The following is a 24,567-nucleotide window of genomic DNA, read 5'->3' as shown; positions in this document are numbered from 1 at the left end:
TTATTTATATACTATTGATAAAAGTATCAAGTAACTTTCATTAGTAATTGATATGTAAATTTCCAAGAGATTCAAATGAGTGCCGAATAAAAGTTTAGATTTCTTTTTTCTCAATTTTTAGTGTTATCTCTCTTCCTGAACCTTCAAAATACATATATGAATACTGAATTTATATTTTAAAATACATCAAAACTTGTTTTATATAGAGAGTACTAAAATCTCAACAAAGAAAATCTAGACTCATCCAATAAAGGGTTCAAACTCTTCACATTCATCACACAACCCTTTGTGAAAAAATTGATACCTTTTCAAATCTGAGTAACAGAGTAAAAACATTGGAGAGAATTAATAGTATTACATCAACATTATTTTTCACATGAAACATTTTCATAGTATTAACCAATGGAACTGCTAGAACTTTCATTAATCAGGAAAAAAAGAGAGAGCTTATTATGAAGTTGAAACTGCAGAAGAAGATGCAGGAATACTAGGAACAAGCATAACAGAAGAACACACATGCATGTAGTACTATAAAGATGGAAAGTTTAATTGATTGAATAAGTTGAGGATCATGCTGGTGCTTTGACAAGCTTAGATGGAAAATCCAGCACCACAATCTTCTCAACAGCTGGTGAAAACACTCCTGAGAACTCAACATGATTGGGATGAGTCTGAAATGCATTGAACTCCTCTTTTCCATTGAATGCCATCAAGAAAACATGAGTGAATCCTTGTCTTAGCATTTCATGGCTTTCAATGTCCTTTCCCCTGTCATTCAAACATGAGTCAAACCTTGTCTTAGCATATCATCAGTTGTTCACTAAATGCGTCTTTCAAGAAAGAATACCGGGAAAACAGAACACCGGTGAGACACCGAATCGATCGCGTACAAGATATCGATAAGAATCCAAATATGAATCTAAGTTCTACATGAAATAAAAATGAGAAAGTTAAGCACCATGTAAGATGAAGACTATAAATCCATCTTCTCAAGGTTTTGAATTAAGAGTGGTGTCAATCTTTATGTGTGGTTGAGCTCAGGTTTCGTTGATATTGTATTTTTCTAATAATTCTCTCTTGAAAAACCCGACAGAAATTGACATCATCTCTAATCCAAAATCTTAAAATAATAAATTTATGGATGATCGACAAAAATCAAACAAAAACCTTAAAAGTGATGCCAAGCACTCTTCATAGATGACAAAGAACTATTAACCAGTCATGTAAAATGCAGAAAAGTAAGTCTTTTAAGAGAAAGAAGAACACACCATCTAGAAATAAAGTAAAGCAAGATATGATTTTATACCATTCAAAGGATTTGACTTGATCAATTCCAGATACCATCTTCTCCAACCCTAGAATGAGTTCTTCAACTGCAACACCATCCTTGAACTTAACAATCACATAGTGATTAAAGGATCCCATAGCTGCAACACAAGTCTTATGAACCAGAAGTATAGTTCATAGCAGGCACATATTTATGCAGAAAAGCCACAAGATGCAGGCACAAAGTATTTTACAGTGTGAGATCCTAGAAGAGCAATTTCACCGCTGTGTTGGGGTAATGAATTAGCAAAAAAGTTTTTGGGGACAGAATCCACGGTTGAATATGAGGAAAGGTACTGGTTTGAAACATAGACCCACCATGGTGCAACTTCTTCTCCATATTTGCACAGTAAAAGTTGTCTGGTGTAATTGTCATTGTGCATGAAGGACACACCATTGGGGTCATTTCCCTCTAGAAGTTTGAGTTATGTGTTGGCCTCATTCAGAGTCAGAAAACATTATCATAATATATGTGTCACAACCCTTTTCCTTTCTTCACTGCCATTTTCTATTCAAGAAAAAGTGGTGCCATTTTCTGGACTGTTCTTCTTGTCCTTGCCATGTGCACCACCAAGGTAAATTATTGAACTTCTTCAATTCATGGATCAATGCCATCTTCCTATGTACTTATCTTTAAGGAATCTTTACTCACTTCAATAAACAACAATGATGTGCAGGTCATTTTTTATTTATCAACTTCACCTATTTAATTCCAAAAATACTTTTTTTTTACTTTGCCTAATAAATGATGTTGAAATCATTTAATGCCTTTTACATGGGAATTTGGAAATTTTGTGAATATCTTTTTCAACCATTTTTGAGATATTTTATGTTTTTCAAAAGTTGGAGTTTTTTTTTTTGGGTTTTGTATGTAAAGATTTAATTGAATTATTAAAAGAAATATGTATTTAAATTGTTTTTAATTTTAATTTCTAAGTAACGTGAGATTATAGAATATATTAGAATAAATCTCTGGTTAAATACTAAAAGAGTCTTTATTTAAGTACATTGATTTAATCCTACTAATATTATCTTAAGAGATTTTAAGATCAAAACATTAGCATCATTTACAGGTTAAAGGAAGAAAATATATTTGAATATCATTAATCTCAATTCCTGAACAATGTAGAAATATTAACAAGTATTTATTTTGTAACAACATGTTTCTATGTTATTATAGATATAAAGTCCAACAATATTTAACTTGATTATATGATATGACATGTGAAAAAATACGCATTATTGATTATAGATAGCCTAATAAGATCAATAGAATTGGTAATATGTCTTAATCATGAGATATTATGAAATCAAAAACCTTTAATACAATTGAATTATTTGGGCTGATTTTTTTAGAATTTTTTTTCTTTAATCTAGTCCAAATTTCAATAATTGATGATATTTTAGTCAATAATAGACTCCATTATTTACTCCTAGATTAAGAAATTTAAGTGGTATAAAATTTACTTGATTAAAGAAATAGCATGTAAATTTAACTTTTTGCTAAAAAGAAAATAACTTAGTTACATGTTAATCACTAACATATAATATATAGTAAAAAAAGTATTTATTTCTTAATAAATAAATTTTAAGTCTAATAGAACCTCATGTAATTAGTTTATTGGTTTATAAGTAAAGTTTCATCTACATATGTCTAATAAATAACAAATTTTGTTAGAGTAGACTTTGAACAACTTTGACATCAAACTTTTTAAATCTAATAATCTTATAAAGTTAGGTCCAAAGATGATGGTTGAATTCATTTATATCCTTTAATTTTGTCTTATCTCAAAGTGAAATTTTCAATATTATTAACAAAAAATTTCAACATACATTTTTTTTTTATTACATTGAGTTCTTTTCACATGTGGATCTTAGATTAGAGTTAGAAATGTCTTTTTGTAAAACACTAAGAAAAGGTAATGAAATAATTTTTTGGGTAGTAATTGACTTGCTATTCATACGAAGAAGAGTGGCCACTAAAAAAACATGAAATCATTGCTGTATGATGGTGTATTGTGTGATACTTTATATGAAAAGGTAAGATACGAATCTTCTCTTTCACAATATGCATCTATTGTGATTCTTGTTTGGATGGCACACTAAATCGGCGTAAAATGAATTTTATAGAAAGAATAATAATATTTTAATCTATTTTTTTATTTATTGTTATAATTTATTATTCTAATCATTTTTTAGATTAATATATCACATCATTAAAAAATAAAATTAATTGAAAAATGATTGAAAAGGTAATTTAAAATTAACTCAAAATATCATTATTCTTACATAAAATAAAATTATGAGACTCAACTTGATAAAAATCATAAACTTATTTTACATTTTGGCGCGATTTGAGCAAAATGAACAGCAATGACTAAACAATGAAATAACATATTTCTCTAATATATTTAAGCCATATATTTAATAAAGATGGAAAATGAACCAATTCGTGGGTATTTAGCACTCGAATCTTCAATTGCCTAAAATTTTATTTACTAGGTATTATTTTTTTATTTTATTTGAAAGATTTTTGTTTCATTAAACTATTTTCATTTTCTCGATTACTTTAATATTTAATATTTGAGAAGTTTTCTCATATTTCAAAAAAATTTTCATCTTATTATCGTAATTTTAATTATATAATTTTTTTATGTAATTTAATTTAAAGGTATGTTAAAGAGTTTTTTAGGACCATGTTTGATAATTTTTACATTTTTTAATAGTTTTGTTTGTTATTTATTTTTATGTAAAATATTATTTTGATAATATTTTATATAACAATTTTTTATGTTCTAATGTATTCTTATAAATGTAACCACCTCATTTGTATAAAGAGGTTTCATTCTCTATAATTCGATAATATTGATTAATAAGATTTCATTACAATTAAAAAAGAAATAAAGAGAAATTTGAAATATTTTTAAACTTAAATATTTTTTTTATAACTTTAAAAAAAATTAATTTTATCAATTTTGTTTAATTAATTTGTAAAATTAATAGATGGTATAGATGTCATCAAATTTTATTTATATCTAATTGTGAAATATTTATCCGATTGTTATTCGGTATTTTGATTTAAAATTTATATAATTATAATATTTTTTTTAAATATTTGACACTCAACAAATTAGAATATACTTTTATGTTAAATATTTGATAATTTTATATTTTTGTTATTTTTATTATTTTATAAAAAATAATTAATTAATATTGAATCAATAAATAAGCATCACTAAGTACGAATATATTTCGTATCCGAAATAGATGAAGATAAAACAAAAATCTTGTACCTGCTAAATGGGACAATAAATTTTACTTCAAAGATATGTACGATATATTGAAACATGTGCCCACCCTATCTTATTACCATACCTAGTATTTAAGTATATATTACACTTTTAATTGTTTATAAATCTTACTTTATGATACAAAATAATTCACTATTCAAAATGTAAATTTTTCAATAAATACATAATTGATATCTCGATTCAACTATCATATAACCTAAACAGTATATAAAAGAATACTTAAAAAAGTGAAATATCTGGAAAAGAAGATAATTGCAAATTTATTATTTTATTATATATCTAAAAGAAATATAAAGATTAAAATAATCAAAAACCAATATAGCGAACAAATTATAAATTAATCTAACTTTTTAATGATCATTGTACAAATCTTTTCTATACTATAATAGTTACCTAACTTTGTTTCCTGTTGAGATATATAGGAGCGAACACTCGGTCCTCTGAAATTAAATATAAAAAAATAATATATCTTTTATAAAACTTTTTTAAATTTTAAATTTTTTAATTTTCTTTTACATGTTAAGGTCTATGTGGTGTCACATTATAGTTTCATTGTCACGTGGTATGAGAAAAATTCTAACACGTGAAAAGAAACTTAAACAAAAATTGAAAAAGAAATATAAAAAGAATAAAAATACTATGAACTAATCAATAATATTTACAAAGATGATGTTAACGCGGTTTATAGAAATCTAATGCAAATAACTAAATAGAATTAATTTAACATAGATTTAATTTTATATATATATATATATATATATATATATATATATATATATATATATATATATATATATATATATATATATATATATATATATATATATCAAAGTGAATAAAACCAACAAAAATTATAACTAAAATAGTAATTCACCTTAACAATAACAATGATAACTAATTTCACAACGGATAAAAAATGAATATTGTAAATAGATATTTGTGAGTTTTAATATCTGCATATTAATGCAGCGGGTACGAATATCATAATATTTGTACTTGTGGATACCCATATCTGCTGTATTCTAATTTAAATTAATAATTAAGCCTAATTTATATATGTTTTAATAATACAAAATCAATTGTGCATTTACCTATAGAACTAAGTGTGGCCTAGAGTTAAATTAAAAATGTCTAAACAATTATGGAGTAAACTCTCTTCTTCTTTTTACTTTATTGTTATATATTCATTTCATGGACGATAACAACCAAGTAAATTTAATAAGCATTTGGTATATTTTTAAAACATTTGTTAAGACCGTATTATTGGTCTTTTATAATAGTTTTATTGGTACGAAAATGGTTAATCTTTCCTAATTAGACTATAATATACTCTTCCAACATTATTTTTTCCGTCCACATGGTTGAAACTCAAATTATTACTTAAGAACTAAATATAGTGCCCTTAATACTAATGACATTTTCATCACTTAATGAAACATAATTTTAATGAAGCTTTTTCATTTCTTTTCTATTAATATATATTTATATTTTAAAATACTAGTTTATTAGGGAATTTGATCTATTATTTTACTGTGATCCCATATAATATCATGATCATCCTAACAAATTTCTATTTCTACTTAAAATCAAAATAAACAAAGTTATTTTGTTTGGTAGAACTATGAAAAACAAGGTTAATCATGAGTTTTATTGAGTGAATTGTAAACTTCCTTAGTAGCACACTGCACTCTGTGTATCGCGTAATCCATCTGATATACTCTTTGTAACACTATTTTATTTGTGAAACCAATTCTTGTTAGGTTCACTTTTCAAAAAATCTAAAATCTTACAAAATTATTTCGATATTGTTTTTTCAAATTTGAACTATGTAACTTCTGATTTTGCATTTTTAACGCGAAATACGAAACAAGGTAAATCTTTGTCGGGGTTTAAAAATTAAAAAATAAATTTTTGTTTCTTGTATGCACCCTTTTAATCTTATTTTTGAGAGAAATAAATAAACATGAAGAAAAATCACATTTGTTTCGCATATTTAATTAAAGATACTGACTTATAACGGGTGTTGGGTGGTAATATCGTCCCTACATGTAGCTGACTCACAAACCAAAAATATGATTATGGTAGACCATATCTTATTTAATGGTTTTTCTTAGTTTTCGAGAACAAACAATAGTGGTGACTCCAAATTCTGTTTTTACACCATTTAACCCTTTTGTCACCGTCTTGTCACGATTTATTTTGCGACAAGGGTGCATAAACAAAAAAGTTTAATTCTTTTTGTTTGAAAAAAAAAATTAAAGAAATAAAAAAAATCATTGTTACATGACATAAGTTTCTCATCCTCCCCACTTAAGGAGTCCATCTCTTTGAAAAGCTTTGATGGAGCAAATTTTATTGATAATCATATTGATGACGCTTCTCATATCATCCAATTCCCAATCCAAAATTATTTTTACATCTTTCATTTTTACCTCTTTGAGCTAGTAGCTCTGTTTCAAATTTTGCAAGCCCATCCTATAACTACTCACCATACCTCTTTGTTTTATTTCTTACTTTTTTGTTTTTATTTTTGGGTTAGTTATTATTTTTTTTGGCATATCCTCATGTTTTGTTAACCTAGCACCATGTAGGTTTTATGTAGTGGATTGTAAGCTCAATCCTCACACCCTACGACAAGGGTGAATAAACAAAATAATAATAATTGTTTTTGACAAAAAAAAATAAAACAGAAAGAAAGAAATCAATCTTACTTACATAAGCTTCTCATTCTTCTTGATTAAGGAATGCACCTCTTTAAATCCATTGATGGTAAGGAACAAATTCTTTCGGTAATCATATTGATCATGCTCCTCAAATCATCAAATCCCCAATCCAAAATTATTTTTACATCTTTCATCTCACCTCTTTTAACTAATAGTTGTTTTCAAAATTTTGCAAGCCCATCCTTTAGCTACTCATCATACCTCTTTGTTTTCTTTTTTTGTTGTAATGTTTCTAGGCTACTAATTGTTTTTTGTGGCATATCTTCATGTTTTGTTAACTTTAGAGTTTTATTGAGTGGATTGTAAGCTCACCTCATGCACTCCACGTTTTTTTTCACGCACCCCTTATGATTTGTCCTCAGTACCATTGTTTTGATTACAAGACAATTTTTTCAAGTTCACTTCCTAAAAAATCCAAAAAATTTCAAGATATTTTAAATATACTTTTCTTTTTATTTTAAACTAGGTCACCCCAATTTTTCAATTTTGAGAAGGTGAATTCTTGTTAATTAAAATATATATTTTTGTTTCTTTTATGCACTCTTTTATTCTTATTTTTGGGAAAAAAAAATTTAGAGAAATTACATTTGTTTCTCATATTTAATTAAAGGTATTGTCTTAGAATTGATGTTGTAGGTGCTAATACCTTCTCTATGGTAACCGACTCATAGACCAAAAATTCGTCTCTTAACAATTGTTTCGATTGTGGCCTATCTTGCTCATCTTTTTAAAAAACTATTTTTTGATTCAAATAGTTGTTCTTGAGTTCTTGGTTGCGATCTGAGATTTTTTGTATTGATATATAGTGGATTGTAAGCTCAATCCTCACCCCACGTTTCACTTCGCGCACCCCTTATAATTTTTTTCTTCTGTACCACTATTTTATTTGTGCGAGACTAATTATGGTCGGGTTCACTTCCTAAAAGTACAAAATATTTCAAACCATTTCCGTATAGTTTTTTTGATTTCGAACCACGTGACCCTTGATCTTTCATTTTTTAAGCGAGATGTAAGAGTAAGGAATCTTGTCGAGTCTAAAAATTAAAAAGTATATTTAAGATCAACCATGTCTCAATGGATTAGTCATATTATCTATTAAAAAATAAATACTAAATAAAATTAATTATGACAATTAATAAATTTTGCATACAAAAAGTTCAAAAAATAAATTTTAAATAAAATATCTTATTTTTTAAATTTGTTTTAGGCTTCTAAAACTTTTGAGTTGCCCCTAAATTATGTCAGACCCTTTAAGGAAAAAAATAAGTCGATTTTTGTAATTAAGTTATGAAAAAAGTTGTTTAAACCTAAACACCAGCCTAGTTAAATAAGCATAAGCAAATATTTGTTTTTTTTATTATAATTTACTATGATGAATTAAAACCGTTTAAATATATAAGTTTATCATTTCCTGATAATGGGTCAAACTACTTTTTGCTGCTGTCAAATTTGTTGACTGAGATTAGTTTCAATTAACAAGAAAGACAATTATTTTGTTTCTGTGAATCATTAAAAACGTGTTAACAGAATTTTTTTTAAAAGAATCAAACGTAGTTTCAACACACTCACGTGACTCATGATTTATTACATTGTCATGTAATAGTTTTGAAGTTTTCTTTTTCATTATTATGTTATATGATACCTTATTAATTAATTTTCCGACAAATAATTATTATAAAGAAAACAATAGAAGATGATTAAACGTTATTAGAATAGTATTACTTTTCATTAATATGAAGTTTAAATTTTATATACATACCCAGTAAATAAAGATAAATATTTAAATGGGTCATGTTTAAAACTGTAAATTGGATCCATATACTTCAGTTTTTGCATTAAAGAGGAGGCCCAAAAGAGAAAAATAAACACTACAAAAATCCAAAAGTTTTTTCTTTTAGTCTCTCATAACTTTTTCTTAAATTTTTATAAATGTAAAGAAAAAAAAATCATATTTCCCATTAATAAAAAAAAAATCTGAGTTGTGTAATTTAAAAATATATTCCAAAAATTACACAATCCAGAACTTAAGAATATATTTTAGATTATATACTATAATATTTAAAATTATAATTCAATTTGTTCATATTTACTGAATTTTGTTCACATTTTAATATACAGAGTAAAATAAAGTTAAATATGCTTCTTGCATAAAAATATTTCAAATTACACATTTTATATCTTATTTAAATGATTATTAGATTTGGTGACGTGAAAATCTCATTTTTATTGAACTTGTTAATCCAAATATTATAAGAGAGTTATACAGAATTGTATAGAAACAGAAAGAAAACCGAAACATATATTGATGGCTAAAAGAACCGTACTGAGAGGAGGAATGAGAATTATCTATGAATGAGCTAAAGGATGAGTTAATAGGTATAGAAATAGGAAACACATTTTCATAAAGAAAAACATTTCTGGAAATTAAAATTTGATGAGATCGAAGATCATATAAATCATATCCTTATGTACCTTCTCTATAGCCCAAGAAAACAGTTTTGCATGTTCTAGATTGCAATATACTAATAATGATAAAGATTAAAATAAATTATGCATACATAATTATCACCATTTTAAAGTAAGTTATCATTTAGAAAATACATGATTTCTTTTTTAAATTATTCATTATATATATCAAGTAGAGTATGGAAAAGTTACTATAAAAACTACATTTTCATGATCATTAAATCGTTATTTTTAAAATAATTACTATAAGATCCAAACATCTTAATAGTTATATTTTGAGTTTCGAAAGTTTGAGGTAATGGTCTAATAATTGTAGTGTGAAAATTATATTTGTTAGTAAAATGAAAATTTTCATCAATATAAATAATAAATTATATTTGAATGATTACGATTCAAGTTAAATATGCGAGTTTTTTTAACAACTTTTTATACGAACGATGCCAATAATAATGTAATTATGTATAAAAAATTTTATCGTTAGATTTTAAGAAATATATTGTTATTTTTTTGGGCATTTAAAAATGTAAACCATATTATATTTTCGTCTATTAATATTATATATTTTCGTATTTAATCGTATAATTTTCTATCATCAAATCTCTAATTTTTATGAATTAATATAATATATATATATATATATATATATATATATAATAAAATAAAAAAAATATAATGAGTCAAACCTAATGTCAAAAACATATATATATACAAGACAAAAAAAGTAATAAAATTTTATTTATGTTAGTTCAAAAATTATATTAATAATATTAAATAAAATAAAAAAAAACTTATGCAGCTTTATTGCCGCTAATAAAATATTTTTTTATTGATATAAGAAACGGTTTAATCGCACTAAATAGGATAGATTAAAAAAGACTTTAACATTAAATAATTATTAAATAGATATAGTTACTTATTTAGTTCTTTAATTTGTTAATTTTGATTTTTTATTATTTTTATTTAATTTAATTCTCCAATTTAAAAAGATAAGAAGTTTAACTTGGTATTTTTCTATTGTTAGGTTAATGTTGACACCGTGTTCTTACATGTCACGTGTTAATTTGTGCAATTTTTGATACTATTTTTAAAATTTTTTTAAATAAAATGGTCACGTGTCAAATTATGATTGTGTCATGTAATAATGACAGTGTTTGTTTTCAGTTTAATCATCTACAGTGGCGACAACAACAATGGTGATGGGCGACGACACTCAGTGACCAAAATAATATATTTAAAATTTATATATTTTATTAGTGTCACTAATACAATAAAAATAAATATAAAATTTAATATAATTATAACTATAAAAGAAATCACATATATCTAATAAATTATTCTTTGTTCTTTCAGAGGCTAAAATTCTTTTTTGGTCAACCAATTTGTACAAAGAATCCAATTTAGTTATTTAGTTTTGAAAAATGATTCAATTAGATCCTTTTAGTTTGTAATATTTTCAATTTTTTCTTCGTTTTTTTTTTATTTTGTCATGTATTAGGTTAACGTCGTTTCACATGACAATATTAATGTCACATATTTGTATAGTTCACATGTTAGTGTCAGTATCACATGACATGGTCAACTATGGTTGATAAAATTTTTAAATTTAGATGGATAAAAGCATCACAATAACATACTGGAGTTGAAATTTTAAACTAAATTTATCTTGAATATGACATTTGACATTTTAGTAATAAAATTATTAATTAATGGTAATTAAAAAATAAATAAAAAAATGTATGATAAATATATTTTTTCATATTTTTTAATTTATTAATTTTTTGAGTTTTATCTTTAATAAAATTATTTTTTAAATATTTATATTTTAAAATAATAAGAATATATTATTATATTTTATAGTGTATAAATTTTTTTGAGAATTTTGGAAGGGGGCAATACATGAACTATGCTCCGCCTGTGACATCCCATTTAAATAGAATAATCTACCATTACAGTCATCCAGGAAGTACTCAAAAGGTATTGAGGCACATCAAACAATTGCCTCTAACAAAACATAATCTAAAGGAGTCTTATCAGTTTTACAAAAGCAATGCTCCCAGAGCAAGAAATTACAGAAGGCATTAGGGCCATAGAACTGCTCCTGAGAGCCACACACAGCAAACCCACTAAATTGCACCGCTGCCACCATCAGGCCTATTTCCAAGATTTTCCCCATCTGCTCCCACCAATAAGGTGATCATCGCAAAAGAGAAAGCAAGACAAGAATAAGCACAAAATGAAAGGGTAAGCTAGTGTAAAAAAAAAATAACTTTAACATGTTACAGCAGGCAAGTACTTAAAACAGTTCCAAGCATGCAACACAGTAGGCACAGAGAATCATGTTATAGCAAACAAGCAAGACACTATGACTTAATTATCCGGATAAATATAATAAGATCGGATTCACTGGACGCTTGCACTTATGGTGGCCTCTACTGCTCTGCATAGCCATTGTGAATGAGTTTCACCCTACCACACACAAGGTTAGCCTTCAAGCATCTAAGGTCATTATCCTACCAAAGACTAGGGCCTCCCGCTACTCTCACCACTTGGGTCAGTTTGCTCTGCCTGAGACTCACTGACCCTTTAGAGTTTCGGGATGCGATCCTTACTTGAATCCTTATCTTAATATATACACTACACACTACCATGAGATCTCCCCACGAGACTCATGAAATTACGCCTATCACACACCAATTTCATGTTTCTCATACCACAACCACCGCCTTTATACAAACATCCAATTCTCATGCTATCACACCCCCAATTAACATTTCCATGCCATACTCATACCAAATGTACCAATTCCAGTGCATATAGATCAAGTAACCATGCATATTCAAGACATATAGCCAAACCATAGCTAAATTAAAGGAAATAGAATCAAACTTGCCCTTTTCTTGCTTAGGCTAAAAGCCTTCGCTTAAGCTACACAACTGTCTCGCTTAAGCTAGGCATAGTCGCCTGAGCGAGATCTGCAATAGGGGCACTCTGTGAGCTCTCGCTTGGGCGAGACCCTCTCGCCTGAGCGAGATCACTCTTTGCCCAGATCAAAAATCCCCTGAACGAGGACACAAATAGAGAGCACCACTGGTTTCCTCGAGGGCTCGCTTAGGCGAGCCGTTCTCGCCTGAGCGAGATGATGCGTCTCTCAAAACAAGAACTCTCCGCCTGAGCGAGATGCTCGAGCAGAACCAGGGCGAGCTTCTGATACTCTCGCCTAGGCGAGACGAGCTCGCTTGGGCGAGAATGACAGTTCTCGCCACTGTTAACGCACATGCAACAGAGAAACAACTCAAGCCAACATCCAATAATGCATACAAACCAGTTTCATCCGATCAAATATATTATTCAAGCATCAAAACATGGAACAAACCAAAAGCATGCAGAAATAACTTTAAACTGTTATACCTAGCTTCCCTTACCTGGTTTGAGAGCAACAAATGGGAACAATGACTTAAGGAAATGCAACCAAAGGCCAAAATAACTCCACGTATAGAAATGGTGAGCTGAAACGCGGAAAAACCAGAACAAGATGGGGGTGTGGGGTTAAACCCTAACCAAACTAAAGTACCCAACAGAAAAAGGAAGACAAGGTTAAAGAGTTTCAGAGTTCAACTTACTTGGGCGTAGGACGAACCTAGCTAAAACCTTGAGGCTGCGAATCTCTGTGCCCTAACAGAGCTCTTAATAGAGAAAAGATGAGGGAATGGAAAGTTGGTTTCTGAAAATGAGACAGAGTGAATGGGGGTTAAGGGCTGGTAAGGGTATTGGGTCCCCTTACTGGGCTGGCCTTAGGCCACGAAAGGTTAGGCCCAAACACATAAAGCTGAAAATGGGGCTTACACCACCACTGACGACAAGAGTGATGAAAGAGGAGGAGGAGTCAAAGGTGATGTACAAAACAACTACAATGACAACGACAGACAACAACAACAATGAAAGAGGAGGGAAAATAAGAAGAAAATAAAGAAGAATAAGAAGAGGAGGAGGAGAGAGAAGAAAGCTAAATTCGTAGATAATTACCACAGAAATTTTACTGAAATATTTAAGTCATTAGTAATTATAACGAATAACTACTAATTAATTTTTTTCTCTAGACAATTATCGATGAATAAATAAATTTGTTGTTAAAATTTATTGATGAATATTTTATTGATAATTTTTTATCATTTATAAATCATCAATAATTTTGATATATTTTTGTACTTAACAACGAATTATAAATCTATTTTTCAAGTAATAAGAATGCAAATATTTTTATCATTCTTTGATAATTTTATTTTCGTGCAAAATATAAAGAAAGAAAGTTTACCTACCAAATTAAATTTAGCTCACTTTAATAACATTATTAAGATATAATCTTTATTTTTAATAATTAATGCTGTAGAAGAGAATGATCGGATTTGCCATTGTGTGGAGACAAAACAAGGGTAGTTACATTTTGAATTGATGCATAAAAACATTGCCAGATTATCCTTCCAGAAGATTTTTCTTTTCTAACAACACGTCTCTTGATCTATTCCAGTTGCCGAGCAATTTAAATTTTTTTTTATATCTTAATATAATTAAGTTATATTAAAAGTTTATATTTTATTCATCTTAAACTAAATAAAATTCTAAAAATTAATTTTGACCATAAAAATTTTGTTTGATATTTTAAGTTAGAATAATTCTGACTTTAGAATATTTATTTCAATTTCTTTTTCACACTTAACAATGAAAATTTTCTATCTTAAACTGCAATAATATATATATATATATATATATATATATATATATATATATATATTACATAGACTATATATATATAGCTATTTTGTTTGATATTTTAAGTTAGAATAATTCTGACTTTAGAATCTTAATATATTTATTTCAATTTCTTTTTTTCTTCTCTGTAAACGTCTGTTCTAACTCAAAAAGTTATTTTCTCTTATATTAGTAGTGTATAATCAAAAGAGATAATAATAATAAAATTAAGTTAAATTCATATAAAAAATTAATACTATTTAAAAATAACTTAAAATATAAATTTATAAATTTTATTTATTTATTTTTAATTTAAACTTACATTTAAATTCTGAACATTATCATACAAACGAAATAACATTTTTTTAGTGGTTTGAAAATTAGAAGTACGAGAATGTAAAGATGGTGAATGGAACCAAGCACATGATTGACTTTGACAAAATGCACGGTGGTCAAATTCATACCTATGTCTCATCAGCAGAGTCAAAAGTTCTTTTACAGAAGAAATTTTTTGCTATTGACTAAAATTTACCACTTTTCACATAATGCTTGTGCTCCGAGTATTTCATATGAAATATAAAATATAAAAAAAAGTTTATTTAACAATAAAATACCATTTTGGTGTAAAACTAATTAACTTTAAAAATGATAAAAATAATAATTTTTATGTTTTATTTTTAAATATTAAAATTAATTTAATTGATAGAAGATTCACCTAAAAACTTTTAAATAGTAATTCATAAGTGACATAATAGACCTAACAAATAATAAATTTCACTAAAATAAATTTTGATTAATGATTATAATATCATGTTAAAAAGTAATTTAACTTCAGTTAACTTTATATCACTATATAGATAAAGTTTGTATCTCAATTGATCTTATTTTAGTCGATAAAAGTTTTTCAACAACTTTACTCAAATTCCATTGTGCTTTTAAAAATTTATTTGTTTAGTCCGGATAACTTTTTCCCTAAAACATGTATAAAACAAAAAAGTTGTTTACATTAAATATCTTGCTCATAATCCCTCTATCAACAAATATATAGGAAGATTTTGAGTTGAGGGATATCACAATTTTTTAGGTAATTATATTATTAGTGATGAAACTCCGTATAGTATATATTTTAGAAAAATTATAACTTTTCAGCTTTCCTCCTCCATTGTAACATTTGCAGGATATTTATTTGGTTGTGTCTGCTGCAACATTCTCACAAAATTAGCTGCATAATACCTCATATATAAATATTTTGGCATTAATTATTGGGTAAATTGACACAAAACTTTCAATTTCATAAGTGGACTTTTAAAAATTTCAGATTTTCTATTAATTTTTTATTTTGTGTTGTCTTGTAGTGAGCCTTAAAACTAATTACACCATTTTAGTATTTTTTTTGTGATATATTTTAAAACTTTAAAATGAATGGTTATCACGGTATTTTACAGACAAAACAAAGAAACAACATAAAAAAGTCTAGCACGATAATTTAAATTCTTTTTTAAACCTATTTTAATTTTACAAAATCGATTTATAAAAATAAAATTTACACTGATTTATGATCTTATTGTGTTCAACCATACTACATTTTTCCTATAAAAGATAAAAAGAAAGGGAGAAGACCAGAAAACCACGTTTTTCTTTTCTATGATAGATACATACATATGTAATGTAAACAATAAATTCTTCCTATGTAGAGTCAGTTTATCTGCCAAACTAATTAATAAGCTTTTATGACAAGCAACTAACTAACCACAAATGTTTTTAAAATATTTCAATATTTTTAAAAACGATAAAATATTATATTTATATGTTAATAATAATAATAATAATGTAAATAAAATTCCGAATCATATGCAATCATCAAAGGGTTGTATATAAATTTTGAAAAATGTCAACCTATCATGTGCTTTTTTAAATAGAATAAATTGATACAAAGTGTAGGGAGAATATCTGACACAGAGAAAACTATTGTTGATTTTTCTCATATACCAGTTTCACACTTTTTTCTTCTCCTCCCTAATGACGTTGCTAATTACATATATAAACCTTTCTGACTTCATATTTCTCTCAAAAAGGTGCATGCACTTAACCACGACACACGGATATAGATATAGGACTTTTTGATGACTTTGAAAAATGGCTTTGGCAGAAATTATAGCAGTACAACAGTACATGCAGTAATTAACCAAAGATTCTATAGCAAAAGGAATTAGTGTATCTTTTTTCACACACACAAATAGATTCTCACTGCGTTTAAAATATCTGTGAGAACGATAGAAACCAAAAATATAGGTACAGTAATTGATATCAGTTATTCCACAGTGTAAGGTCTATTTCAGAATCAGAATGGTCCCAGTCCAGTGCTCTAGAGGGTGGTGTAATTAGCAAACCCTCTGCCATACTATCCAAAAAACCTGGCATATTATACAGTGCCTCCTCATCAAAGAACACTGTTTCAGACTCATCGTTGTGCATGTTCATGTTCAAAAAACTCTCTTCAGCATTCCCATTTTCTTCAAAACCAGAATTGCCTCGAGAGGAACAAGAAAAATCAGTGTTTGGCGTGAAAGTATCATCAACAGTATCAACAGTATGAACAGTAGCAGCTTTTGCTGCTTCCCTTATATCTGCAGCAGAAGAAGACTTGGCGAGGGGAAGAAGAGAAACAGAATCGGGGAAATTGAAGTTAGCAGAGAGGCCATTAAGGGCTAAAACAGCCACGTCGTGTGCCCTAGCAGCCATTTCAGGAGTAGGGTATGTCCCTACCCAAATCCTTGACTTTTTCAGTGGTTCCCTAATTTCACACACCCATCTGTTACCGTTTCTTTGGCGCACACCCCTATACACAGGGTGCCGTGTCTCCCTAAACTTCTTTCTACCTGCTTTTCTCTTGTGAGACGGATTCGGAGAATCGCAGAGTGGATTAGGGTTTGGCGGAGACAGTGAAATGGAGCAAGTAGATTCGTTGTTCTTCATGTTCTTCATGTTAATCATTTGAGTTTTGGAACAGATGAAGAAGCATAAGCGTGGATAAGGGTTTCGATTGGTTAAGGAGTGAGAGGGAGAAAAAGGGTGTGTTGTTTGTGTGTGACAAAGATTGTATAAGAAAAAGTGTGTTTGGTTGAGTGATATATATATGAATGGTAAACGCGAGTTGGACAGGAAATGAACGCGGAGATGGAACGTACGTACACGTGCGACACATGTACATGAATATCATTGCTTTGGCTGGTTTGAGGAAACCACGTGGGTGTGAAGAACAGATTTTAAGAGTGTCGAACCCTGGATTCTGGTTTGGTGACGTCAGTGGATGTCGTGTCGCGAGCATGGGTGAGTATTCAAATTCAAAGAATGTAAACTGTTAAACCTCGTGGGTGAAAAGAAATTAACAGTTTGTGGTGAACGAAGGAAAAAGAAGAACTATGTTGAAAAGGAAGTGAAACTGTGGGCGATATTATTATGTTGTTCAGATTTGTATAATGTGATGATAAAATACACAATATGACGAACTTGAGTTGGTTGCAATATTTAGAGCTATAAAGGTATCATAATGAGTGATAGTGCCATCAACTTTTGGAAATAACAAAATAGAAAAGGAAAATTATCCTTTTAGTAGAAATACGTTACAAATAAGAGTATAAAATTTAGATAAAAAGTACACAAAAAATCTAATGTAGTTTGACGTTTCAAGGTTTATATTTATGTTGAACACAAATATCATGGGAACGCATTAATTGACACGTAATTTTAGTTAATTTTACTTACACACTATAAAGAAAATGTTTTCTTACTGACCAATATTAATGATCAAAATAACTAATTTAGTTACATTATCAATTTACAAAATAAAAAGATTATTGATTCATAAAATAATCATTATTATGAATAAAAAATTAAAATTGGTCTTTAAATTGGTTTTTAAAATTTAACTACCAAAGGGAATTGGTCACTAAACATTACTTACGTTGATTTTTGCTACCCAAAGAATTGGTTTCTAAATTAGTCTATAATTAATTAGTGACCAATTTAACAACTAATTATAATTTTTTATTGATAATAGTGACTATTTTAGTAACTAATAATTTTGTATTTTGTAATTTGATATCTAGTTTGATCATTATAATAACTAACAACTTTTAGTCATTAAAATTGATTGTTAATAAAACATTTTGTTGTAGTGTCAATTTTTAATTAAATTTTTTATATATTATTTTAGGAAATTGAAGTTGATAATTTAATACATGAATATTAATTAAAATTAATTGAATACATTAATATTAATTAAAATTAATGAATTCGTATCCAAGTATTATTATTTAAAATATGATTTTTTATAGGAAATTGTAAATTTTCATACGTATTTCTAAAACAAAGTGTAAATCTTTTCATACAATTCAAAAAGAAGCTTCTTATTGAATTGTGTGGATTATTCTGGAATCGGCTCTTTTATAATCATTTTCTTTTGCTACATTCTTCGTACCAATGAATGGGAGACTTTGATGAATATTACTTAGGTATGTCAAAGCGGACCAAGCTCGCTAGTCTGCCAAGAAAATGGTGGGTCGGGTTGGAGTTTCTAATCCGTCAACCCTGTGGTCTTGCTCGCCTAGCTTGTCCTGACTTGTTGACCCATTTTTTTTTATGTTTAAAAATTAAAAATAATTAAAATATTTTTTATATTATATAAACAAATTTATATATATAAATAAATTTTATAAAAAAAAGTAGTGGGTCAGCCCGTCAACCCATTTTGAGACGAGGTAGGTTGCAATGTCCAACCCGTTTTTCAATGACGGACCAGTCCGACCCAACTTGTTTGACGGACCATGGACAAAGCAGGCTAAGAACAAAGCGGGTCAAAACAGGCCGGACTGACTTTTGTCACTGCTAACATTACTTATAATCAATATCAACATAGACTTAATCATGTTTCGTGTTTAGTTTATTAATTGTGTTCACAGTGAATTAATGGGTATAACATTCCACATAAATTAAAAGAAGTTGAAAGAAATTTATAAAGTTCGATATAATTTATCTTGAATTTAACTTTTTATAAAAATGAAGATTTGCCGTACGTATGATAATTATAAAAAAAAATTGAGGTTTAACAATGTACTATTTACTATAAATAAATAAGAAAGTATATTATATAAATATATTGAAAGAGACATAAAATAAAATTTAGATTTGTAATAATGAATAAAACTATTTAATTATATTTAACTCACACAAATATAGCGATGAAAGATTAGAAAAAGATATTAAATTGTAATTTAAGATAGTGTACCCAAGCCACACGTTAATTCTAGCATATTGCAAGTTATGTAGAATCACTCTACGCGGGTTGAATGACTTAAATGTGCAGTCACCCAGTACTTTTTCAATCTAAGTATTTTGTTTGCTATTATTATTTATGTAATTTTATCTTAAGAAAATATTTTATTATGAATTAAAAGATAATATATAATTCATAACTTGTTTTTAATTCTTTAAAAATACTTTATTATTGAAAAAAACAAATACTATAACAGTTGGCTCTAGAAAGAAAGGTTAGACAGAGTGTAAGAGACTTTTTTTTTTTTCGCATAGATAAAATAGATTAATATTTGTTTGGTTTTATCTTTATTAAAAAAACATTGATTATTATGACTTGACTGAGATTTTAAGCAACTAAAATCCATCGAGCTCCATTAGATTGTTTGCTAGAATGTTAGATGAGTTTATCATACCATATAGTGAGAGACAAAACCTCTTTTGTTGTCACAAAAACACATGTTAGAATATTCATATCATATAATATAAGAATGTAATACTCAAAGTGGTTGTTATCATCAAAATTGTTTGGTCTATGGTCTTAATAAATATTTATGCCATTTACAATATGTTGTGAGGTCATAAAAATTTGAGATATAAGCACTCTCTTACAATATATAGGAGTTGGTTTAGATAAAGAAATATCACATTACAATAAAATCATTAAATAATAACTAATTTAGAGATGAAAAATAATTAGTTATTATATTGACAAAATTAAACCTTATTTTATAAATTAAAATAAAATTATTTGTATCTCGAACAGACTTTATTATTAATAAAAAAATATAATTTAGAATCTAATAATAGTAAGTAGTTAAAATCTTAATAACTAATATTATAAATTAATTTACATTTTGATTTTGATTCACAAACCAATTATAATTTTTAATTAATATTATGGAATATTTTAGATAAAAAAATTGGTTTATAAAATAATGTTATTTATAATTTTCTTGTACAGTTGATGTTAGAAAGAAATAAAAAACAAACAATTGTTCAACTTCAATGTAGAAACGAGAAACAATTGTTCTTCCTCTCTCAAGAGATAAGACACTCTTAGGGAAAAAAAATGCAAAAAAGTATATAGACTTACGATCATTAAGTCACTATCCCAATCAACGTCAAAATAAGTATAATAGACTTGAACTTGATTTGTGTAGTATTCATTTATGATATTTTATTGAGTTGAATTGGATAATTTGGTTAAATTGATACATTGTATATATGAAATTGTCCATTAACTTGAGATTGTACCATGAAGAGAGAATAAATTATGCATTTCATCGTAGAGTTAAATGAAAACTTCAAAAAAAAAGAAGAAAAATACTTCATTAAAAGTATGAAGATCTCATTCAGAAATGAATTAAACACTTATTTAATCGTAAAAATAATATTATAAATCGGAATTTATTGTTGAATAGTGAGTCTATAGCTTGGAATGAATGGGTTTTGAAATTCAATGAATAATGCTTGGTTCCCACTTTTTTCTTCATAAGCAGACATCACGAGTATGGATAAAGTCCACCATTCATACTCAACCTAACAGAGCTCTATCCCTCTCGTGGACTATGTTTCCATTTTACAAATAGCACGTTAAAGAGTGAGTCTAAATTTCATATTAGTTAAAAATGAGAAAGTAAAACATTATATAAAGATAAAGACCCATAAATTTATTGTTTTAAGATAATGAATTGAGAGTGGTGTCAATGTCTTATGTGATTGGACTCATATCTCATTAATGTTATATCCAGTAAAACCCCTTCTATATACCTAACATTTATCATACCTCAAGGATTCATTCATCCTATACAAATATTCTATTTTTTTGAATGTCTTTATGATAAGAGATAAAATTAAATTTAAAATTCATATTAAATATCTTTTAATATCATATCAAAATTATAAGTAAAATATATCATATATAAATAAATGTAAATATTACCTACTTCGACCACCAAGCCTTATAAAAAAAAAACGAATAAATACATGGAGTTTTCATTCTGATTTCTTATTGCCTACGCCTCCACACTATCTCTTATATCAGAAGTCACCTAAAATGGTGACATATAAAAATAAAATAAACTTTAAATTTATGGTATCATTTATTATCATATAATATAAAAGACTAACAAAATAATGAATCTCACTTTTATATTTACATGTGAACGTATATAAACTTTTATTAGACAAAACTGACATGTATACTAACTTTGTCGAGACAAAAACTGTTGTACTAGAAATTTGGTTTGCTTTTGACTACATGTTGATGCTAATGTGAGCTCTTAGGTTGCCTTTTCTCATAGAAGTTCGAATCAAACTCACCCATTGAATAACCGAATAATAATGTTTCACATCTAAAAAGTTTTTGCATCCACTTAAATTACTTTTCATTATTTTCTATTTCTTTTTTCTTTACGAATATAAAAATGACCTTTTTACTATTGTTTACCTTTACAATAGGTTTCAGTTTTCCTCAAAACCATGTGAGGTTTTTTTATGGGAAACACACGATATTCATATCAACAAATTTATATAAAAAATTAGAATATTATTTTTAATTTAAAAATATATTTATGTATCATTTTGTTTATGATCTTAGTTATTTTTATTCAATATAATTGTGAGATTTTCAATTTATTTTGAATTGTTAATAATTTATTTTTAAAGTGTTAGTGTCTTCGCACCAGAACACTCTCAGGCACAAATATTTTAGTAGTAACCATTTTTGTGCATCGTCATTCTATAATAGAACATGTTTTTCTGAAATGAGAGATTTTCTATACAAGGAATCCTTAAACTTTAAAACTTTTTACCTACTTTATATCATACTCGTTACTAAGATGAACTACACCACAATTCAAGAAGAAACATTAGAGATATTTAGTACTAATGAAACCTGAACAAGTTTATATAAGAGACAAAAATATCATTTTTAACTTCAAACCTTATTGTTAGGAATCTAAATGTGAGTCTAAGTTTAACATTTGGTAGAAACAATAAAATTGAGCATTATTTAATGATGAAGATTCTTAAACTCATTATCTTAAAATTTTGGATTAGAAATAGTGTTAATCCCTCATGTGATTTGAGTTCAGGTTTTATTGTGTCTCTAGTGAATTTTTCCCTTGAACAACCTATAAAAAACAATAAATTTATGTATCTTTATACTTATATATGATTTATCTTATTTTCTTTTATTTAATGTTAATGTAAAAATTTAACTTGCTGAGTCAAATATGAGATAATAAAAGAATTTCAAAACTACAAAATAACACTAATTATTAATTTAAGAAAAATATAAAAATAAATGTCTAACAATAAAAGTTATCCACAAAATTAAATTTTATACTTATGAATAAATTTTTAGTATGAAAGATATTTGTTTTAAGATGATTATCTCTATTAAAATATATAATTTTTATTTTTATTTTTTTTTTGTTGTAATTGAATTGTCCTGCAAGATTTTTTATACTGTGATGTTCAAGATGTTTCTATGTAGCCCTTAAATGAAATGAGTCAATACGGACTCTCATATATTTTGTATACTCCTACTCCTATGTCCAATTAATATGATCAAAGTAACTCGTGCATTTGTACTAGGCTTAAAATTAGGTATGATGGTAATATCTTTATATACATTATTATTTGAGCCTTATCTGATTGAGTTTATCGTCTCCATTTTAAAAATGTTTAGATACTACAATAAATGTCATATTACAATAAATATCATATTATAACATTTATATTAATATATTATTACTTCATATGGATTAAGATAATCATGATTGGTCAGACTAACATAATTTTTGTACTTAAGTAGAAAATTCACTTATAAGTCGAGATCACTCAATCTTACACAAGACAACTCTATATATTATTTACTTCATCCATAGAAAATAATTATAAAATTAAGTAGAATAATATTTTGCCATTAATTCAATATATTCATTTTTATCTTTTTTTTATAAAATCCAATTATTATTGTTATTATTAAGAAAGAATAAGACAATATCATCAACCATAACTTTTCCTTTCCTTTTCAATATTAACTCTTTTTTAATTTACTTTAAACGGTCGTTGACATAATTTATTTCGATTTCTTATTATGAGACACTTATTTATCATGTCTTGTCATTTTGACAAGACCATACGTTCCATTTAATGTCAAGATGTTGACCCTAACGTAGAGATAATCTTTTGTTAGCTAATTTTGAAATAATTTTAATTTTGAGGTCAAATTGGTTAATAAGAAATTAGGATAAGAAAAATTATTATTACTGACCATCGATAATAATACGGAAGGCATAAAAAATTATAAAGTAACTGGTTATTATATATAAATTATTAACAGAAAAACAATTGGTTGGAAATTGGTTTATAGGAGTATTTAAATAGATTTTTGTTCACGAGTATGTCATCAATATTTTAATATGGACTTAATCTATTATTGGGTCAAAACACAAAAAGAAATTACTTATAGAGGTAAATTATCTAAAAATCAATCTATTTTAAATATCATATTTATTTCATTTTCTTTAGATAGAGTTTTTATATATTGGTGTATCTAAGAGTATTTCATATCTCTATAGCATTTTTGAATTTATAAAATTTTGTGTCTTCTTAATTAAAGTGAAAGCGTTTATGACATTTGAATTAAACAAGTATTTTTGTTTGACTTT

The 24,567-nt window shown here is 26.9% G+C and overlaps 2 protein-coding genes and 1 long non-coding RNA gene across 3 annotated transcripts; all 3 read right to left on the bottom strand.

Annotated features, from left to right (window-relative positions):
• Positions 1-329: 329 nt before the first annotated feature.
• On the bottom strand, positions 330-1,747 carry LOC114168729 (stress-response A/B barrel domain-containing protein At5g22580-like). The gene is made up of 2 exons (XM_028053642.1): positions 1,307-1,747; positions 330-768 (listed from the first exon to the last, which is right to left on the bottom strand). The coding sequence occupies exons 1-2, from the start codon at positions 1,423-1,425 to the stop codon at positions 570-572; spliced, it is 318 nt and encodes a 105-aa protein (XP_027909443.1). The 5' UTR covers positions 1,426-1,747; the 3' UTR covers positions 330-569.
• Positions 1,748-11,760: 10,013 nt separating this feature from the next.
• Positions 11,761-13,534, bottom strand: LOC114168595. Its single transcript, XR_003600703.1, has 3 exons — positions 13,447-13,534; positions 13,249-13,332; positions 11,761-11,999 (listed from the first exon to the last, which is right to left on the bottom strand). It is a non-coding gene; the product is annotated as an uncharacterized LOC114168595 (long non-coding RNA).
• Positions 13,535-16,468: 2,934 nt separating this feature from the next.
• On the bottom strand, positions 16,469-17,652 carry LOC114170631 (dehydration-responsive element-binding protein 1B-like). The gene has a single exon (XM_028056152.1). The coding sequence runs from the start codon at positions 17,564-17,566 to the stop codon at positions 16,880-16,882; it is 687 nt and encodes a 228-aa protein (XP_027911953.1). The 5' UTR covers positions 17,567-17,652; the 3' UTR covers positions 16,469-16,879.
• Positions 17,653-24,567: the final 6,915 nt, after the last annotated feature.

The sequence above is a fragment of the Vigna unguiculata genome, chromosome 11 (genome assembly GCF_004118075.2).
Source record: "Vigna unguiculata cultivar IT97K-499-35 chromosome 11, ASM411807v1, whole genome shotgun sequence".
In the NCBI taxonomy this organism is placed as follows: domain Eukaryota; kingdom Viridiplantae; phylum Streptophyta; class Magnoliopsida; order Fabales; family Fabaceae; genus Vigna; species Vigna unguiculata.
The sequence above is the reverse complement of the archived record's forward strand: the minus strand, read 5'-3'. Positions and strand labels throughout refer to the sequence as shown.